The sequence below is a fragment of the Aquarana catesbeiana genome, linkage group LG13 (assembly GCF_042186555.1).
Source record: "Aquarana catesbeiana isolate 2022-GZ linkage group LG13, ASM4218655v1, whole genome shotgun sequence".
Taxonomy (NCBI): Eukaryota; Metazoa; Chordata; class Amphibia; order Anura; family Ranidae; genus Aquarana; species Aquarana catesbeiana.
In genome coordinates, this window is record NC_133336.1 from 107,116,322 (window position 1) to 107,132,769 (window position 16,448).

At 42.8% G+C, this 16,448-nt stretch overlaps 1 protein-coding gene across 1 annotated transcript in view; it reads left to right on the forward strand.

Moving 5' to 3' along the window:
* Positions 1-16,448, forward strand: part of AQR (aquarius intron-binding spliceosomal factor) — a 214,182-nt gene that overhangs the window by 161,539 nt on the left and 36,195 nt on the right. The window contains exons 25-32 of the mRNA XM_073609694.1: positions 2,944-3,079; positions 4,660-4,869; positions 5,649-5,786; positions 12,716-12,787; positions 13,091-13,278; positions 13,364-13,535; positions 13,748-13,918; positions 14,066-14,151. Coding sequence (XP_073465795.1) covers positions 2,944-3,079; positions 4,660-4,869; positions 5,649-5,786; positions 12,716-12,787; positions 13,091-13,278; positions 13,364-13,535; positions 13,748-13,918; positions 14,066-14,151 — 1,173 coding nt within the window. The remainder of the gene's footprint in view (positions 1-2,943; positions 3,080-4,659; positions 4,870-5,648; positions 5,787-12,715; positions 12,788-13,090; positions 13,279-13,363; positions 13,536-13,747; positions 13,919-14,065; positions 14,152-16,448) is intronic.

Sequence of the window (16,448 nt, forward strand, 5' to 3'; positions counted from 1 at the left end):
AATGTGTTTACATACATATGTGAATTATAACATTGACAACAGTTGTATACACAGGCGATGTGCGGGGTTAATTTTACAACATGGTGTATGTAGCTTAATAGTTATTGTTAGCAATGGCAATTGTTTAGACACAAAAAAGCTGAATTTTGATGAGAATGCTTACTGGATATTGCTGCAAAGCCTTGCTCTGTATACTTTAAATTCCTGTATAGTCCAAATGCAGAGACAGGTCTCTGTAGCATATGATTTATCGTTTGATGCCAAATTTTACTTGACATGAGGACCAGAAAACGCAAATTACTGTTTCAGTAAGTCAAAGCCATAGAGAAAGTTTAAAGCAAAGTTTGTAGCCAAATAAAGACAGCAGAGGACAAGGTCAGAGGTTCTTCACAGGACATTCTTGACTGACTTTTTTTGCATTAGGTGTGCCATGCCTTGCCATCGCTCTCCTGTCAATCTTGTTCAGTTGCGGTTAAAATACAACAATCTGGTGATATTAATACAATGTCCAAGATTGCTAATTGAAAGAGAAGAACTGAAAGCAAAATCCAGTTTCCTTACTTTATATACAGAAGCATTGTTTGTACCCATATCTTGTCTGCTTCGTGTTGTGTTTTCATATGGAAGAGGGAAGGTAGTCGCATCTCATGTCAAGTGGAGTCAGGATAAAAAGCAAGGCAGTAGGACTTTTGTCTTGTTGGATGCTGAATGCCTGTGTGTGACAGATCCACAAGTGTTCACTGAATACATACTCTGTGCCAGTTCTTTTCCATTCCCCTGCCATGGAGGCAACTGAACACGAAACCCAGGAATACAGAAAGTACATGTGTACATTACATGAATGATAGCCTATCACAAACCTTACTATAAATATCCTGTGTCAGAAACAGTTGTTACTGTACTGGTGTATCTTATATGTTACCAGGCTTATTCAATTTGAAAAAACGATCACCATCATACACTGTTCTGACTACAGAATACTTAAGTCTGGCTGACATTGTGTGCATTTTTCACCTTGGCGCTGTTTTTTACGCCGCTTCATGAATTATGCTCTTAATGCTGCTTTAAAAGGTTCACTGTAGTTTTATGTAGCAGTTATTGTGAGCAAGCATCAGAAATCCACATTTCTGTGGGCAAGATAAAAATTTAGGCATCTTCCTAATTGTTTGTCACATCCTAGGCCCCTTTCACACGGGCGGACCAATGAGGTCCACCTGTCAGTTCTTCAGGCGGACCTGATTAGACCCTTCATTCACCTTTATGGAGTAATGGAGGTAAGCAGATATGTGTCTGTTTACACCCGCCAAAATCCAATCTGATCAGCTAAAAACGGACAGATAGGGATCGTTTCCCATCCATCTAGTGCAAGGGTCTCCAAACTTTATAAACAAAGGGCCACCTTACTGTCCTTAAGACTTAAGGACTGTGGCCATTAGGAGTTAAATGGTCCTGACGTCAGTGGGAATAAACAATGCCCCATCTTTGGTGTAAGTGGGAGGAATTGTGCCCCATCTTTGGTGTCATTTGTAGGAATTGTGCCCCATCTTTGGTGTCATTTGTAGGAATTGTGCCCCATCTTTGGTGTTATTGGGAGGAATTTGGCCCCATCTTTGGTGTCATTGCGAGGAATTGTGCCCCATGTTTGCTGCCATTGGGAGGAATTCTGCCCCTTCATTGGTGTCAGTGGGGGGGAATTATGTCCCATTGTTGGTATCAGTGGATGAAAATAGTGCCTTAAGGGCCAGATAAATGCAAGCAAAGGGCCGCAGTTTGGAGACTATTGGTCTATTGGATCTGATCGAAAGGTCGTCGGTTGTAAATGGACACGTGGTCTGTTGAAATCCCACAGCCCATAGAGGAGAGTGGGCTGTGTCTGTGTCTGCTCTGCATACACGGAGCGGACACGGAACAGCTGTCTGCCTGCTCAGTGGGGATCAGCGGGCAGATTCCCCGCTTAGCAGGCAGACTCCTGGTGGAGTCTGCCCCATGTGGAAGCGACCTTAAAGAAGAACTTCAGGAAAGAAAACATGGTTATTTGAAATCTGCTGGGTAATACCTCCCCTATAACCCTACCCCACTTGTGAGTCCTAAGGTGATGGGCCTCCTTTACATTGTAGAGAAATCACTCTTAACTTAACTAGTTTATTATTTTATTGTTTAATCTTTGGATTCTATCCTCTAGCTCTTTAATCCTCTCCTTCACTGTGTTCTAATACCACAGATAAAAGCAGTGCACCCTGATTGGCGCAGCCTTGGTAAAACTTTGGGAGCTATACTTGGACCCCACACCGTGGGTACAGCCTGTAATGTTACTTCGGAACCAGCTTCTGCAGGGGGACTCACCTTGGAACTTGTAGGGTGCTACACAGGTCCAGGACAGTGGTCCATTGCTATGGAGCTCAAACCCTAAAGACCTTTTGGGGGCTATGCACACTGTGATGGGCAAAGCCTAGACTTTATATACACAGTCCAGTGTAATGAACAGGCAAGACAGGGTCACTCAAAGGTATAGCTTTCACTACAAATCCGATGCACCGATAAAAGGCTTGCAGCCCTCCTACACAGAGGTCACACTGTCATTTTTCCAGTTGTTTTTTTTTGGATAGAGTACAGGGTTGCTAAAATCCCTGTTAGTTTATTTTTGCTGTTTGTCACGCTGGGGGGATTTACTTCCTGTCTCAAAGACACAAGAGACAATAAAAACAGGAATTCTAAGCCTCACCCACTATTCACATCTGTAAAAAAAATGCTTTTAAGTAATAATAAAAATACTTGTTGTATTTGCGTTATAAAACTGTCATTGCAGTTTAGTCTGTGTGCACAGGCACTCCACTATGTAGCCTACCCGGACGTTGTAAAGTTACATTTTCTGCTTATGACATAATGATTTTCCTGTGGTAAGTCATTATAGGTGTGTTAGTAACAATCTATCCGTGTTACTAGGTATGGAAGAGTCAATTATGTGTTATCACGACGGCTGGAGCTGCTTAAGGAAGTGGGGCGTCTGCAGGAGAGTTTAGGAGTCCCTGGAGATGTGTCCTATACCTGTGAGACAGCTGGCCATTTCTTTTTGTATCAGGTAAGTCACCTATCTCATATTATTCTTCGAGCCGAGCTGGCAGTTTCCATTCTATACTAAAATAAACTGCAGTAATCCGGAAGTATAACTCTGGGGCCTGATTTATTACAGTTTGATATTGCACAATAAATGGTATATCAAGTGGAATTCTCAAATCATTAAAGCGGAGTTCCACACAAAAATGGAACTTCTGCTTTTCGGAACTCTCCCCCCCTCCGGTGTCACATTTGGCACCTTTCAGGGGGGAGGGGGGTGCAGATACCTAAGACAGGTATTTGCACCCACTTCCGGCATAGACTCCCATGGGAGTCTACGCCTCTTCCTATCCCCACCGCGCTGTCTCCTGGGAAGCACACAGCTCCCAGGAGAGAGCGGGGACCACTTGGGACGCGCAGCGCGACTCGCGCATGCGCAGTAGGGAACCGGGAAGTGAAGCCGCAACGCTTCACTTCCTGATTCCCTCACCTAGGATGGCGGCGGCAGCTGCCGAGAACCGAGCGGGTTCTCGGCGTCGCCTGCCGACATCGCTGGACCCTGGGACAGGTAAGTGGCCATGTATTAAAAGTCAGCAGCTGCAGTATTTGTAGCTGCTGGCTTTTAATATTTTTTTTTTTTGGCGGTGTGGGTGGACCCCCGCTTTAAATCCCCTTTATTGTTAAAAAAAAAAAAAAACCCAGAACGAGACAAAAAAAATGGTTTCTATTGAACCGGCCAATGCTGCCCAACATTCGTCCCGTGTACTAGCCTTAAAGCAGAGTTCCACCCACAAGTGGAACTTCCGCTTATCCGTCTCCTCACCCCCTCCAGTGTCACATTTGGCACCATTTGGGAGGGGGGGGGGGGCAGGAACCTGTTTTTGACAGGTACCTTTCCCCTCTTCCAGAGACAATGCCGTCTCTCAGTAGTTCGGCCCCCCTCCTCCTTCCTCCACCGAAAGGCTTCACTGCCGGGTTCACTTACCAGGAACAGCGGCGGCTGCACCCGACAGCCGGTCCGAAGATCGGCTGGGGTGCCGACATCACGGGCTCCCTTGACTGGTAAGTGTCCATATGAAAAGACAGCAGCTACAGCATTTGTAGCTGCTGACTTTTAATTTTTCATGGGGGGCTGGACCTCCTCTTTAAGTAATATAGTAAATAGTCTGCCTAATATGGTAGTACGGTTTGTATCCCCTCTCCCAATTTCCCTGAATCCAAACAACCGTTCACAATTGGGGGAATGCTGTGAAGTGAAAGAGGGAAAGCTTGTACTCCATGTTGTAATTCCTAGCCGGCTTTCAGGGACCCCAGACAGGATTTAGGTTAGTTACAGTTGTTCAAAAAATAATAAATTGAAATCGACACTTAAATTAAGCACTATGGCCACTAAGGACTGTGTAGATCATACTATTTATTTTCATTCATTTTAAGTAGTATCTGCTTATCTGCATATCCACATTAAACTTTTGCATTTACATCCAGATGATTAATGTACTGTGCTAGCAGAAGATGATTCTGTATTTACCCCAAGCTTACCTAATTGGGACAGTTAATCAATTTAAATTTCAGATTTTTCACAATGGCATCATTATTTCTTTGCAGATAATGTCACGATGGGAGGCTTACCAGAGCAAAGTGAAAACCAAATCCACTCAAACTCCAGACACGAGTGATATCTCCAGGTTATTCCCTTTCCATCAGTACTTCTCCAATGCCCCTCAACCTATCTTCAAAGGCCGAACCTATGAGGAAGACATGGAAATTGCAGAAGGTTGTTTCAGGCACATTAAGAAGATATTTACTCAGCTAGAGGTGAGTGCTCTTTATTAACACATACAGTTTATTTTCTTTGGCAACTAAAAATTGCTTGTGCAAAAAGGATGACATATTTATGAGATTTGCAACTGTGCATTGTCAGGTGATCACTGTCTTTTAATGATCATTCGTTGACAATTATTCAGTATGCTTGGACTTCAACAATTTTGCTGGGTCAATGGCTGGTTTTTGCAAGTATACAGGGCATATGAATGCATACAATTAGTCCTAAAGATGCACACAGTATACCCTTTTCATTATAAGTAGTCAAGAAAGTCAAGATTGGGTCTGTGTGCAGCATTGCATGACTGATTTATTGTGTATATCTTTGCTGAATGGTCATAAAGGGGTTGTGGGGCTCTGGATATTTATATGAAACAATTTGCATGTCAAATTGTGTGAAAAGAATAGACCTAGGCTGTCATAGGCAACCGGGTTGAATATGCTGTGATGTCAGTTATAACATTATCTTATTCTTATTGTAACATTGGCTCCAAGCTTTAACCTCTGGCCTGCCCCCTTATATTTGCACAGTGAGGCTGACCTTCAATTTGAGGGACCGATTGTCAGGGCTTGAGTAAAAGCTCCAACTTCAGCAAGTGAAGTTGCCTGCAGAAAGTGGAATTGTATAGTTTGGAGCTCCCCATGCACTTGTGAAGCATGTGCTGACATCTCAAGGCTGCTGACACTTTAGCACACTTGAAAATAGCACAGTTGTACCTGTGTGGGAGCCAGTACAGGTAATTATAAAGCTGTACACTTTTTTTCTTTTGCAGGAATTTCGGGCTTTCGAATTGTTGCGCAGTGGACTGGATCGCTCAAAATACCTTCTTGTGAAGGAAGCAAAGATCATAGCTATGACTTGCACCCATGCAGCTCTTAAACGCCATGACCTAGTAGACCTGGGATTCAAGGTATTTTAAAGTATTATTGTATTACCCTAAGAAAATGTTTTATGCATGATGATTTTCAGTTGCAATATTCTGTACCGTGTGAAAAAATGTCCAGTATAATCAGTACATGTGATAAAAAAGGGTAATAAACCAAATGCGCAAAGTCCAAATATGAAAATAGGTGAAGATAGTCCACATAATGTGATATAAAGGTTATCCGTCCCGGTACAGTGTTTAGATGATAAAGGTGCTTTAAAAGAAGATTGCAGAATCCTCCACCCAATAGTGTCCAGAAAGGCTTACCAGATAGCCATGACCTTCTTATGATAGGAAGGTTAGATGGCGCAGCTGCCCAAAAGGGCTGCTAAAGGTTCTTTCAGCCCAGATCCTCTGAATGCTGGGATAACAGCATTCTCCATGCAAAGTATCTCTGAGAGTATACCCAGGATGAAGATAAAAACTCCACATAGTGTGTACCAATAAAAATTCAACTTTTGGCCACATACAGAGGCCCAACATCCAAGTAGCACCGTCAGGAATTCTAGGAGCATAAATTACACATATAATTTGCTGAGAACCTATCATTTTTGAAGGCTCTTCATATTTCTAACACATAGCATGTACAAGAATTACACTCCAAAATAAATTCTATTGAGGAAAGTGTAAAAAAAAAAAGTATTACCTGTGGTTTTCATAGTGTCCACAGAGGAGAGAATTGGGCAGCAGGCAGGGATGTGCTTAGCGACAAGAATAGTAATTATCCAGGCAGCAGGCAGGAATATTGTCTATAGTCAGCACAAGGATGTTGTCGGCACAGCCAAAGCATTTGTCCATAGGAATTGTCCAGGCAGAGACAGCCAGCACAGCCATAATATTGGTCCTGGTACACTGTTACCTGCAGACACTCATTATTGTACTGCTCTCCAGCCCTTCATAAACATACTGAATCTTGCTCCAGCTAATTATTTCCATAGTTCAGGTAGCAGGCAGAGGCATGATGGCATTAAGTCAGCAGCAGGCTGAGGGCTGCAATCAGGTAAGACCTGTGCACAGGGGCACAGGGATAGAGGCTTCGACCCTCCCAAATGTCTATGAAACCTCCGGACTCCAGACCCTAATCCGAAAATTACGAAACCCGGAGAAAACAAAAACATTTGTTTTCTCCCTCTGGAAAAACAATTCTGGAGCCCCTCACATATGTGAGATCTCTGTGTACTACAGTAGTAGGGCAACAGATCAGTCCAAGAGTCCAAGCGGTAGGCAGAAATATAGTCATTAAAACAGGCCAGGGAGAGTTCACGTGGAAGCAGTCCAAATGGTAGGCAGAGGCATAGTTGAAAAACAGACCAGGGTCAGTTCATGTGGAAGGCAGTGGCGTGGTTATTTGAGGAAGCATGGAAAATGGTCAGCACAGATGATGAAAATGGGGAAATGGCTAAACATATGGGCTAATATTTTAGAAGTGTGATAAAGTCGGAAGCATTCACCAATGCAGAGGCCGAGTTGGGAGGGACACTGGGTACAATGGTAGCTGGTATCTCTTCGAAATCCACTTTTAGTGCATATGCAACATCTTTTTTGGCGTCTTCAGCCTGCTTCAGATGGTGGAATTATGTCTGGGAAATGGCGCTCATGAAGTTGGCTAACCGTCTTAGAGCGAAGGTCTCCGGGGAGGGTCTTTGTTGGTAGATGAGGGACGTGACAATTTTAGGATGGGGGTGGGGCTTTCCATGGATTTGGTGTAGATTATGTATGCGTTATAAATGGCCAAATGGATGAGATAAATTGCTACTTTCTTGTACCAGAAACGGGACCTCCTTATTGACAAATAGGGCTGAATCATTTGGTCGTTGCAATCCACCCCCAACCGTCCCTAATGTAGAGATTGTAATCTTGGACACATGTTGGATTTTCAATAAGACCTCGTTGTCTTTGAACCTCAACTGTAGTTTCATCAATGATTGTGGGCATCATGTGCACGTTTAAGTTATCCTTCCACCTCAAGGCCAGCACTTTGTTGCATCTCAAAGTTGCTCTTTCCCCCTTTGCAGTTTTTTGTAGAGATTGTATGAAGCCCTTCCTGTTTTTTCTGGAGCTTCTGCAGGCAAGAGTTTTTGCGAGGTATAGGTGTTTGAAAAGGGGCAAGCTGGTGTAATAGTTATCCAGGTATAAGTGATAACCTTTGTTCAGCAGTGGGTATGCCACGTTGTGCCCATGTAAGCGGGGCACTCAGAGGGCTGGAGCTGAGAATCTCTTCCTTCTTATTTTAAAAACTTTGCTCTCTCGCAAAGTTTTTAAAATTTTACGCTGTATCTGGCCTTTTTGCTAGGAATATATTGTTTTATTCCTAGCCCCCCTGAAAAGGGTACCAGGCACTCATCCACACATACATGTTGATCGGGACATAGCGTTCTGCAAATCGTTGGGAAAAGAAAATTGAGTGGGCGAATTTGACATAATTTATCGTAATTTGGATGATTTCGGGGAGGACACTGGGTATTGTCGCTGAAATGAAGGAATTGCTTAATCCTCTAATATCTGGAAGTGGGGATTATGGCAGAATAAATGGGCATGTGGTGGATGGGATTGGTGAACCAGTAGGTATGTCCTTCATTTTTTTTTTTGTAAGCCCCATGTTTATGGTGAGGCCCATAAACAATTTGATTTCCTCCAAAGTCAAATCTCTCCACTCAGACAGCATATGTTCATTGGGGGTTGTTGGCAATATGCTGCTGGGCATATAGATTGGTCTGGTCCACGATAAATTGCAGCAAAGTGTGGGGCAAAAATAGATAAAAGCAGTAAATTTTGGAGAAATTTGAGGTATTGACCTGCACACCTGGCTGTGCGGTGAAAGAGGGAATACTTGCTGATCCTGAGTCGGAAGGAAGCCATGTTGGGTTGGCAAGGCCAGGTGGGAGGTATGCAGCGGCCCTGACTCTATGGGGACGTGACACTCCAGTGCTGGTAGTTGGGGGATTTGAAGTTCCTGTGCTGGCACTTGGGCGCAATGAGTTAATGCTGGCACTGGGCCTGGGCATTTGTTCCGGGGCTTATCGCTGGTGGCAGCGCTGGTACTGGGCCTGGAAATTTGTTCTCTGGGCCTATCACTGGCAGCAGCACTGGGACTGGGAATTTGATCCTGGTTGCTGGCGGATGCCTGGTTTCCAGAGTGCCGTGCCCTTTTAGGAGGGACCCATTCTTTCTCCCAATCATTTGCTGATCTGATGCTATCAATGCTGAAATATAAATGCTGAATTTGATTCGGAATCAGAATTGGCATTGGAATGTGATGAGAACTCCCCGCTGCTCTCATCAGTCATGGAGAGGATCTGGAATGCCTACTCACTGCTATTTACTTCTTGGATATGCTGCTGATGGCTGTATGACGGGTGTCAGGTGACGGTCACTGATGGGCTGTGTGATGGGTGACAGAGGGGTGGCAGGTGACGGTCACTGATGGGCTGTGCGATGGGTGGCAGGTGACGTTCACTGCTGGGCTGTGCAATGGGTGGCAGGTGACGTTGACTGATAATGGTCACTGACGGATCATTGGCAATAGTCACTGAAAGGTGACGGGCGACTGGCCATGGTCACTGATGGGTGACGGGTGACTGGCCATGGTCACTGATGGGTGACGGGTGCACCGCTGACAGTTACTGATGGCAGTCTCAGATGTGACAGGTACACTTTATGGGGTGAATATGGTGACTGTGGGGGTGTAGGGGCTATGTGACAGATGTTGTGCTTGGTGCAGTACATAGATCAGTAACTTGCTGCTCCTGGCTCTTCTCTCTTCACGCTGGAAACGGTGTGTAAGGAGGGAAGAGCCGGTAACGGCTAGTTACCAGTCTTTGTTTACATTTGTGATCAGCTGTGAATGGATCACAGCTGATCACATGATAAAAAAAGCCGCTGACTGATGGCTGTTTACCAGTGTCGGTGACGGGCAGTGTTCCCGGGAACACGCTGCCACCGACATGCAGCGCGCATGTGCCTTGTGCATTGGGGCAGTATCATCTGTGATTGGCTGTGACTTGATCACGTGGTAAACAGCCATGCCCATTGACTGTTCACTACTGTCGGTGATGAGCTGTGTCTCGGGGACATGTCACCACTGACAGTGCAGGGATGCACGCATGCCCTGATTAAATGGGACGGCATCATATGATGTTGTCAGAGAATAAGAGCCGCACCGCCCCTCCGTCATTTGACGGTGGGCGGGCAGCAAGCAGTTAAGCTTAGTATAAATACAGCTGCTCTGTGAAGCCCTCAGAGGTTTGTTAGAGAATCTTGGTGAACAAACCAGATCATTAAGGCCAAGGAACACACCAAACAGGTCAGGGATAAAGTTGTGGAGAAGTTTAAAGCAGGGTTACAATATAAATGAATATCCCAAGCTTTGAACATCTCATGGAGCAGTGCTCAATCCATCATCCAAAAATGGAAAGCGTATGGCACAACTGCAAACCAAGACATGGGCATCCACCTAAACTGACAGGCCGGGCAAAGAGAGCAATAATCAGAGAAGCAGCCAAGAGGCCCATGGTAACTCTGCAAAGATCCACAGCTCAGGTGGGAGAAGCTATTAGTCATGCACTCCACAAATCTGGCCTTTATGGAAGAGTGGCAAGAAGAAAGCCATGATTGAAAGAAAGCCATACGAACTTCCGTTTGCAGTTTGCGAGAAGCCATGTGGGGGACACAGCAAACACTTGGAAGAAGATGCTCTGGTCAGATGTGACCAAAATTTACCTTTTTGCCCTAAAAGCAAAACGCTATTTGTGGGAGAGAACTAATGCGTGCCCACACGAGCGCAATGTCAGACAGAAAAAGTCCGATGGGAGCTTTTCATCTTATATTCCGATTGTGTGTATGTCCCATTGGACTTTTTACATCAAAAATTCTGATGAACCTAGAAAGAGAACATGTTCTAAATTTTTTCGACGGAACCAATTCCTAGTGGGAACACCGCTCGTCTGTATGCTGTTCCGACGTACCAAAAACGACGCATGCTCTGAAGCAAATTTGAGACGGAAGCTATTGGCTACTGAACTTCCGTTTTCTAGTCCCGTTGTACGTCACCGCGTTCTGGACAGTCGGAATTTGGTGTGACGTGTGTATGCAAGACAGCTTAAGCGGAATTCCGTCGGAACTCCGCCGGAAAAAACTTCAGAGTTTATTCCAACAGGAAAACCAGTCGTGTGTACAGGGCATAACACTGCACATCACCCTGAACACACCATTCCCACCGTGAAACATGGTGGTGGAAGCATCATGTTGTGGGGATGCTTCTTTAGCAGAGACAGGGAAGCTGGTCAGAGTTGACGGGGAAGATGGAAGGAGCCAAATACAGGGCAATCTTAGAAAAAAACCTGTTATAGCAGGACAACAACCCTAAACATACAGCCAGAGCTATAATGTAATGGTTTAGATCAAAGCATATTCATGTGTTAGAATGTCCCAGTCAGTTGAGAATCTGTTGCAAGACTTGAAAATTGCTGTTTTTTTTTTTTTTTTTTTTTTTTTTTTTTACAGCTGATCAACAAGACAAATTGCATAATCTGCGGATTATACATGTTACTACTTTACAATACCTCTCTCTAATTTCAGATAATCTCCAGGATACCAATTTAACATTCCTAACAAAACAAACAAATGAGCAAATCAAACAACAAACAGACAACACACAAAAAGGGAAACAAAAAATAAATAAATATAAAAAAAAAAGGGAACCCCCCACTCACTTCCCTCTCCTCCGCCCCTCCCCACCATCACTATCAGTCCTCCCTTGAACTATAAGGCATCCTGTCCATCCTGTTTCTGCCCACGAATTATAACTTAGATACTTACTATGATATTCTAAGGGGGCCAAAGAGAAAAAGGCCAATCCTGGAGCTGTTACCCAGGGTCCCCATAACTTGGCTAGTATATCTATTCTACCCCTGTTCTTATGCACTTGTTGTTCCATGAATATTGTTGCATTTACCTCAGAACGCCATTCCTCGAATACTATATCTATTAGAAGACATCCATTTTCTAGCAATTATCTTACGAGCTATGAAAAGTAATCTGCCAGTTGGTATTAACTTGTCCCATGGATATAGCTCCTCATTAACATAGCAAAAAATTGCTGTTCAGATGCTCTCCATTCAATCTGACAGAGCTTGAGCTATTTTTCAAAGAAAAATGGGCAAAAATGTCACTCTCTCTAGATGTGATGTCACTCTCTCAAAGCTGGTAGAGACATCCTCCAAAAAAACTGAATACATATCATTTCATGATTGAGACCTCTCAAAAGTACCTTGCATGACGAGTGGCGTTACCTCAGCATTCAGTGGATCTGGGCTGGAAGGATCTTTAGCAGCCCTTTTGGGTAAATGCACTGTCTAACCTTCCTATCATAAGGTCATGGCTATCTGGTAAGCCTTTCTGGGTGCTATTGGGTGGAGGATTCTGCAATCTTCTTTCAAACCACCTTTGTCATCCAACTATTTACCAGAGTGGATAACCTTTCTATCACATTATTTGGCCTGTCTTCACCTATTTTCATATCTGGACTTTAGTTTATTGCCGTTGTTTATCAAATGTACTGTTCATTACTTTACTGGGCATTTTTTCACATCATTTTGGCGTTGGGGTCGGCCAACATGTTTTTGTTATTATTTTTATGACTATGTTGATATCTCATAGTATAATTGCTTTGCTCTAAACGCGTTTGGTAACTTTAGCGCAGTTTACATTTTCAGTGACTTTCTGTACCATGTGCATTGCCTCATTCAGACATTTTTGGCACAGCTGATTATATTAGCCACAAGACAACTTTTTTTATTTTGTTGTAGGCCCAGATTTTTTGCAGTTCCAGACGGTTTTGTACATCGTCTGCAGACGGTCACCTTGAAGTTGCCTTGCATACTTGCTGACTCTTGGTTCCTGTCTTTTCTCTGCAGTACGATAACATCCTGATGGAAGAAGCTGCTCAGATTCTTGAAATTGAGACCTTCATCCCCCTCCTCCTGCAGGTACAGTACGGTGCTCTGACCTCTGTTTTCAACTTGTATAAAAAAAAAAAAAATAGTCCTTTGGAGAATGTCTACACTCATAAATATACTGCATTGGGTTTCCTGAGGTTAACCTTTTTGTTGCTTATGGTGTCAATTAGGGCAACTTTTGCTGTCAGTTTATATTTGATATTGGTATTTATTTTACCAATTTATACCAATTTTCCTTAGATTATTATCCATTAAACACATTCATCCTTGTTTTTACTGTTTTTAATATTAATAATAATTTGGCCAAGCCTTGCATTTTTTTTTCATGCACAGAATCCAGAGGATGGCTTTAGCCGGTTGAAACGTTGGATCATGATTGGAGACCACCACCAGCTACCACCTGTCATCAAGAATATGGCCTTTCAGAAATACTCCAACATGGAACAGTCACTCTTTACTAGGTTTGTGCGGCTAGGGGTGCCAACTGTTGACCTTGATGCCCAAGGAAGAGCCAGAGCCAGGTGAGGTGATTTTGATATTAGCACAGGGGGACTTCTGCTTTTAGAACTTGTACGCAGGTGTGTGATCTCTCGTCCTTTTTTTCAGCTTGTGCAATCTGTATAATTGGCGCTATAAGAGTCTGGGGAATCTGCCTCATGTGCAGTTGCTGCCAGAGTTTAGAACTGCCAACGCTGGCTTGCTTTATGACTGCCAGCTTATAAATGTAGATGATTTTAATGGAATCGGAGAGTCTGAACCCAACCCATACTTCTACCAGGTAATATTATTACTATATACTGAAGTGTGTGAATCCAATAAATGTGTCTTTATAATAAAGTTATAGTGATACATTGACCGCAGAAGTACAATAAATATCTTGTGTTTACACAGCAATAATGTATATAATACCACAGAATGCATTCCTATCTAAACCATGGAAATGTCCTAATTTGCATTTTTAAACCACTCATTGTTCTCTAAACTTTTTAGAATCTGGCTGAAGCAGAGTATGCAGTAGCTTTGTTTATGTATATGCGACTGCTTGGATATCCTGCCAATCGGATCAGTATCCTAACCACATACAATGGACAAAAGCACTTGATCCGTGACATCATCAACCAGCGCTGCGGCAACAACCCTGTTATAGGACAGCCAAGTAAGGTAAGCTGTATATCACTGCTTTTTTTTTTATTATTATTAAAAAAAATAACAGCTTCTGTCTGCATAACTTGCTGAGGCTATAATTCTCTACATCAAATTAGAGCTTTGCCCTCTAAAAACTAGATGTTTATATTTGCGTATTTGCAGGTCACAACCGTGGATCGGTTCCAGGGACAACAGAATGACTATATCATCCTGTCACTTGTCAGAACCAAAGCTGTGGGTCACCTGAGGTAAGAGATCTGCGGCAGCAAATGTAAAATAGATGAGAAAGGCAATCCAATTTCTGCTTCCGTCTTTCCAGCCACACAGCTTATATTGCTGGTATAAAACAGAGACTTTGCAAAGGTCCCTGAATTAAGCTTATTGCAGTCAGAGTGGCTGCAGCTTGTTACTGTCTGCTTTCTATGCATACTTTTCATTGCAAGTCAGAGTACAGGCATAGTTGGCAGTGTACAAATTTTTCATATTTTCTGTTGAACTGCATCTGCCAGCATGACCATTATGCTTAGAGTAGTAGTTTTAACAGATACAATTGTATGGGTTAAACTGATGGCAAGGAAGGCGCTATGTAATAGTGTGGATATTGTGTAGACATTTAAGCTGTTTGTGGTGTAAAGTTAGTATAGTACTGAGTGATTTTGAAGTGTTGAAACATATTTGTTTAGCAGAAGCTCTGAACAAAGATCTGTAATTTGCCAGATCCAAGTTACAGCACTGTGTACATTCTTTGTTCCAGCTCGTTTATCCTAAAGTTTGTCTGGTGTGTTACAGGCTGGATTCATTGTCTGGAGCTGTCACAATGAATACTTTGCAGTCTGTGTTATGGTGTACCAGCAAATATGGGCAAACCAAGATTGTGTAGGATGGACATGGCTAATACTGAACACGCAGAGAGCAATTTTCTAGGAAATGTAACCACATTCAACCAGTTTTCAGTTGCAAAAGGATGGAACAGATCAAGGCAGCCTATCACCATCCCTTACATAAAAATAGACAACCTGTGTCTTACCTTGATCCATTCGATTTTAAGCTTGTTAAAAGTGGTTTAGATTTGAATGTGTGTTACCAGTATCGTATTACATACTACTTACCATTACCAGCACCATAATCTCCAGAAAGCATCATCCATATGTTTTTTGTCAGGCCACCAATTTTATGCCACACACACTTTACTTTTTTTATCTTCAAAGCAGTGTCTCTCACACCTGATGCTCTGTGCTGACTGCTAGAATTACAACAGGGTTCTTAAAACCTTGCATGGCACAATGATGGGACTAAACTAAAATTACAAGCTATAATTAGGTTCTATGGGGACAAGACAAACAAAGTCCATGCACAGATTTTCCAATATTAAAGGAAACCTCAAGCCCTGGGTCTAACATTATTAGGATTGTATGAGAGAAAGAATTTCATGTCAGTTTTATCACGAATAAAGGATAAGGTCACCTTTGGGAACATGTTAAGTGTTTCACCCGTTTTTAGGGTGGAACATGTAACATGTTCCCACTATTGCAGCCTCTCCCTGACCCGCCGCCTCTAGTGACAGCAAGTTGAGGATCTTCTCCCCAAACTCGCTGTCACAATTGAAACCACCCACCTGGCTGCGTCATTCATTTACAGTGTTCTGTGAATGGGAGAACTACAAGTACCAAAAACCTGTATGGATGTCGGCTTCTAGTACTCAATGAACTACCTGTGTGCTGTTCAGCGCTCTAGGTAGTTCATTGTTTTCTTTCTGTCAGTGTGTAATTGCCTGCTTGTGTGAGGTATATGAAAAAATTGGTAAATACTATTCCCTAATGTGCCACCTCCCTATATGTGACTGAAAACAAGGTAAGCCCTAGGGGTGACACTTTTAAGGCACTTAGTAGTAGTACAATGAAGTATAGATAAAATTCATTTATTGATAGAAAAAAATAATTAAAATTGGAAACATGGAATAAACATGATGTGAACAACTGGAAATACATCATGACAGAGAAACATGACAAAGCAATGCGATATCCTTACCCAACACGTTTCAGAGCTGGCTTTCATCTCCTTCATCAGGGGTTAATAGGGTATCAATTGTCTATAAATGTAAATACACAGATTTCTTCAAAATTCATTTACATTTCAATACATTAGTACAATGAATAGGGAATTCCCAACTCAAGTTTATTCCAGTCATGTACATGTATAGATTCCATGTTGTATTAAAATAAAGAAAACTGTCGCATAGAGTGTCTGATAGCTTCACCCACTTTGCAGCTGTTATAGATTAAAAATGTAACTGTAAAGTCAATATTTAAAGGGGGCCAAAAAAATAGGATTTTTTAAAACAGCTTACCTGTAAAATCCTTTTCTTTCTAAGGACATCACGGGACACAGAGCCACAGTAATTACTGATGGGTTATATAGGGTATCACTGGTGATTGGACAATGGCACACCCTATCAGAAAGTTCAACCCCCTATATAATCCCTCCCCTTGCAGGGATACCTCAGTTTTGTAGCCAAGCAATATAGTATATTAGAAGAGGGGCGGGA